The sequence below is a fragment of the Falco punctatus genome, assembly GCF_963210335.1.
Source record: "Falco punctatus genome assembly, contig: scaffold_33, whole genome shotgun sequence".
In the NCBI taxonomy this organism is placed as follows: Eukaryota; Metazoa; Chordata; class Aves; order Falconiformes; family Falconidae; genus Falco; species Falco punctatus.
The window spans coordinates 565,992-570,776 of record NW_027660146.1 but is presented as its reverse complement, the minus strand read 5'-3'; the positions used below and the strand labels follow the sequence as shown (position 1 = coordinate 570,776).

Here is a 4,785-nt window from a genome sequence, read left to right as displayed (position 1 = left end):
TAAACTTCTCATCCAGCAACTGGGAAGGATCTGGAGGGACAGAGCAGATTCCCTCATTCTCCCAAAGCCACAGACAGTCCCCTTGCCTCTCAGCACTCACTCTGCTCTCCCTGAGCACAGCACAAACCCCTCCTGACCTGACTCTGGCCGCGGCTGTTGCTCAGCACGGGTGGAGCAGATGCTGACAGGCCCTTCTGCGCTGGGAGCAGTTTGGGCTGAGCCAGTGCCAGGCCAGGACTGGCCCCTGCCCCCACAGCTCCCATGAAGCCCCTGCTGCAGAGCAGGGCTCACTGCTGGGCAGCCAGCGGGCACAGCCCCTGCTCCTCACAGCACACTCGGCCAGCACTCAGCACAGCTCCAGCCACGGCTCTGAAGGGAGCTCTCCCAGGAACGGGAGAGGGGGGGACATGGGGCAGAAGGGGCGCATCTAGGAGAAATGCCTTTCACTTGGCTTTACAGAAGTATTGCCTGACTTGTCACTGGTTTTGCTCCATAAAGAGGACCCTATGGTTGGAGGCAGCAGATGTCCAACAGCAGCTCCATCACCCACTTCCTCCTCCTGGCATTGGCAGACACGCGGGAGCTGCAGCTCTTGCACTTCTGGCTCTCCCTGGGTATCTACCTGGCTGCCGCCCTGGCCAATGGCCTCATCATCACCGCCGTAGTGTGCGACCGCCACCTGCACACCCCCATGTACTTCTTCCTCCTCAACCTCTCCCTCATTGACCTGGGCTCCATCTCCACCACTCTCCCCAAAGCCATGGCCAACTCCCTCTGGGACACCAGGCACATCTCCTACTCAGGATGTGCTGCACAGCTCTCCCTGATTCTCTTTTTCCTTTCGGCAGAGTGTTCTCTCCTCACCATCATGGCCTACGACCGCTACGTGGCCATCTGCCAGCCCCTGCACTACGGGACCCTGCTGGGCAGCAGAGCTTGTGTCCACATGGCAGCAGCTGCCTGGGCCAGTGGGTTTCTCTATGCTGCGCTGCACACGGCCAATACACTGTCACTGCCGCTCTGCCAAGGCAATGCCCTGGGACAGTTCTTCTGTGAAATCCCCCAGATCCTCAAGCTCTCCTGCTCACACACCTACCTCAGGGAAGTGGGACTTATTCTGGTTAGTGCTTGTCTAGGTGTTGGCTGTTTCATTTTCATTGTTCTGTCCTACGTGCAGATCTTCAGGGCTGTGCTGAGGATCCCCTCTGAGCAGGGACGGCACAAAGCCTTTTCCACATGCCTCCCTCACCTGGCCGTGGTCTCCCTCTTTCTCAGCACTGCCATGTTTGCACACCTGAAGCCCCCCTCCATCTCCTCCCCATCCCTGGACCTGGTGGTGGCAGTTCTGTACTCGGTGGTGCCTCCGGCACTGAACCCCCTCATCTACAGCATGAGGAACCACGAACTCAAGGGTGCAATGTGCAAACTGATAGCTGGATGTTTTTCTGAAGGAATAAAATTATGAATAGCATTTATAATGTAATTCATCACAGACCCAGACTGTCTTCTGAATTTGTCGTATTTGCTTGTGGTATTTAATTTCTGATAAAGTTGTCATCCCCATTCTAATTTCTTCTGTGATATTCTTTTCTGAAGGTTCCCTGCTCTCTCTTTGTCTAAGGGTCATTAAGCAACTATATGTTTCCTGGGATTCTTCCTTCCAAGGCCTTTCTGGAGCTGCAGGGACATGTTCTGTGTGCAGAGATGGAGGGGGAAAAGTTCCTGGCATGGCAGCACTGCCAGGGAACAGCAGCCCTTGGGTCTCCAATACTGTCCTCCTTCTACCGACACACTCCCCTTCTGACCCCTTGCCTTGGTGTAACACCTGAGTGCTCTGGCAGCTTCTTCACCGCCGTGCTGCATGGCAGTCCTGTGAGTGCAGGCAGGGGCAGACAATGGGCACTCTGTGACGGTGCTGGCCTCCATCAAATGTTCTGGATTTGTGGAAACCTCCTGAATGCAGCACTGCAACGTGCTTCCTTGAACCGAGGTCCCCGTGCCCATTGCTCATGACGAGGGCCATCTCCGAGAGGTGCCGAGCAGGGCACGACACCCCCGGGCTGAGGTGCTGCCAGCCTCTGGCAGGGGCAGCAGGAGGCCAGGCAGTCACTGTGCCTGCTGCAGTGCTCTGCCTCCGCACGTGCCAGGGACGGGCTCGTGCCTCTGAGCACCCCTGTGTGCGTGAGGCTGGGGTTCAACCACGCCAGCAGTGCATGAGGCCAGCTGAGGTGGGGACACCTCCCAGGGCGCCGCTGTTCCTGTGTGTGACTGCAGGAACAAAGGCCACTGTCCCAGGGAGATTCATCTCACCTGCCTTGGGCAGGCTCATTGCAAGTGCCTCTGTGTGATCATGGCACCCTTTCTGGATGGTGCCCTCAAATGTGTCCGAGCAATCAGGGAGGTTCTGGGGTCCTGGCAAAAGGCAGACATCCAGCCTTTGTTCAGGAAAAGCGAGAAGGACAATTGGGAGAAATACAGGCTGGTCATCCTCACCGTAGTGTCTGGGGAAATGACGGTGGAAATACTCCTGCAGCCATTTCCAGGTAATTGTGGGACAACAAAAGGGATTGCTGCACCTTTATGTGTAGGGGAAAGGAGGGGATGGTTTGTACCTTGACCTTTGCAAGGGTTTTGACTTTTTCTCCTTTCATCCATTAAAAGATGGGTGACTTCTGGAGTGAAGAAATGGAGGACACTGTGGGTGAGAAGTTGGCTGGAGGCTCAAGTCCGAATGTCAGCAGTTTGTCTAGTCTTCCTGGTGTCCTTTGACTAGTGGCAACCCCCAGTGCAGGCACTTGGGTAAACGGGGTTGAATGCCTTTATTGACCCCCTGGATAAGTTGACAGAATGGCTTTTTGGCCCATTTGTAGATGGTGACAAAGTGGGCAGAGCCCTTGAGACATGCCATCTGGTTCCCCCTGCCTTAAGCACGATAGCAGGACAAGGGCATTTAAGGGGTCTCTTCCAACCTGAGTTATTTCAGGATTCATTGACTCACTTCCCTAGAGAGCTCCTTCAGTTCATAACAGCGGGAGCAAGAAGGATAAACGGAGAGCCAAACCTCAAGCTATGTACCAATGCACCAAGTGAGATAAGGCAGTTCCTCTGGGGAACACTTGTGCACTCAAACCATTGTTGGGACATCAGTGGAGATAAATTGGCTGAGAGAAGCTTCCCTTCATCTGCTGGGTGCTGGGCCACGGGGAGGGTGACGGCTGAGGACGCTATCTCGTGGTCAGTTGTGTCTCAGGGACTCACATTCCAGCAGGAAGCCAATGGCTGTGACGGGGGCAGTGAGGCCAGTTCTGCCTGCGGAGGGGACAGCCCAACAGCAGCAATGTGCCTGGGAAAGGGGCGGTGAGGTCACCTCTGCCTGAAACAGCGCGTAGGGCAGCCCCTGACTCATGGCTGGGACACGTGCTGTTAAGCTCCATCTGCCCGTGTCTCGGGCAGGCCAGCAGAAGGCCCCTGGGTGGCACGTGGGCTGTGAGATCCCCTCTGCCTAAGGACCTGGGCTCACTCCACCGAGGGGCTTCTTTCTTGCTTGTCACGTCGCTGCTGCCTGAGAACATGGCAGCACAGCAGCAGGCACACCGCTTGCTCGTGCCTATGCGAGAAGCTGAAAGGCTCGCAGCCTTGGAAGAGCGCGGTGAGGCCGTGGCATGGTCAGGGGAAAGGCCACAAGGAGGGTGATGGGTCGGGATGCCCACCTGAAGGGTGGTTTCCCAGGTGGTGGAGCTTTCCTTGGAGGTAGGGAAGAGCAGGAGGGAGAAGCACTGTCACCCAGTGCAGGTGGGAAAGTGGAGACTGGAGGTCAGGAGGAGGAAATGTCACTCAAGGGCTTGTGCTGTGGTGGGAGACGTTGTCCAGAAGGAGTATGAGATCAGTCCATGTGTGTGTGTTTGCAGGAACAGCGTGTGAGGGTGGGCAGACATCAGTGCATGTGTGGCAAGGGCAGGGTGAGAGCAAGGTGGGGAAGCCAGATGGGTGCCTGCAGCCTGCCGGGGAAAAGCAGCAGCTGTGGGACAGCGTAGGACAGCGTGAGATGGAAGGCAAAGGGCACGGGCAAGGCTGGAAGTCACCAAGAGAACCCAAGGGTTGTCGCCTTGCGTACGGCCATTGTCTCTGCCACCAAGGCCTATGCGAAGGCGAGTTGTCCTCTGGCCCTGGGCCTCATGGCCTCCTTGCTACCACTTGCACTGAATTCTTCTCCCTTGAGTGATACTGCCCAGTAAAAGTTCCCAGCATTGGCCATAGCCTGCCACTCTGAGGCCTGGCACCTGCACTCTGCTGCTCTCCTGCCTCACTGCCCCTGGGAGATGAGACTCCACCATTTCTTTGCTCCTAGAGCCAAGGTGGACAGGGGTGACGCAGGGTTTCAGATCCAGGTGAGCATCACAGCTGTTGGCCCATCTGGCAGTGGTGCTAAAATGCTGATGTAAAGAACCTACAGACACCTAAAGGAACATTGTCACTGTGCTGACCTGTGAACATCGGGGTCAGTGGGTTGACCGTTGGCCTCTATGAGCCCACCAAGCCTCTCCCTCACTGCCCCCCCTCCTTCTTCACTCACTTGGTGTTTGTAGGGCTGTTCCTGTGCCCCGTTTCTCACGCCTCTCTCTTACAAATGCTGCACACTGTGTTATGTCCTTTCTTCCATTGGTTTTTCACAGAGGTGCCACTAGAATTTCTTATGAGCTCAGGGAAGTAGCAGGTCCATTTCAGAGCCAGCTGAATGTGGCTTTCTTGGCCATGGGGCCAACTCTTGACCTCTTCTCACCTTTG

The 4,785-nt window shown here is 56.1% G+C and overlaps 1 protein-coding gene across 1 annotated transcript; it reads left to right on the top strand.

Annotated features, from left to right (window-relative positions):
- Positions 1 to 209: 209 nt before the first annotated feature.
- LOC308057800 (olfactory receptor 14C36-like) lies at positions 210 to 1,588 on the top strand. The gene has a single exon (XM_080411845.1). It carries the CDS (start codon positions 524 to 526, stop codon positions 1,463 to 1,465), a length of 942 nt encoding a protein of 313 aa, XP_080267971.1. The 5' UTR covers positions 210 to 523; the 3' UTR covers positions 1,466 to 1,588.
- The last annotated feature ends 3,197 nt before the right edge of the window (positions 1,589 to 4,785 follow it).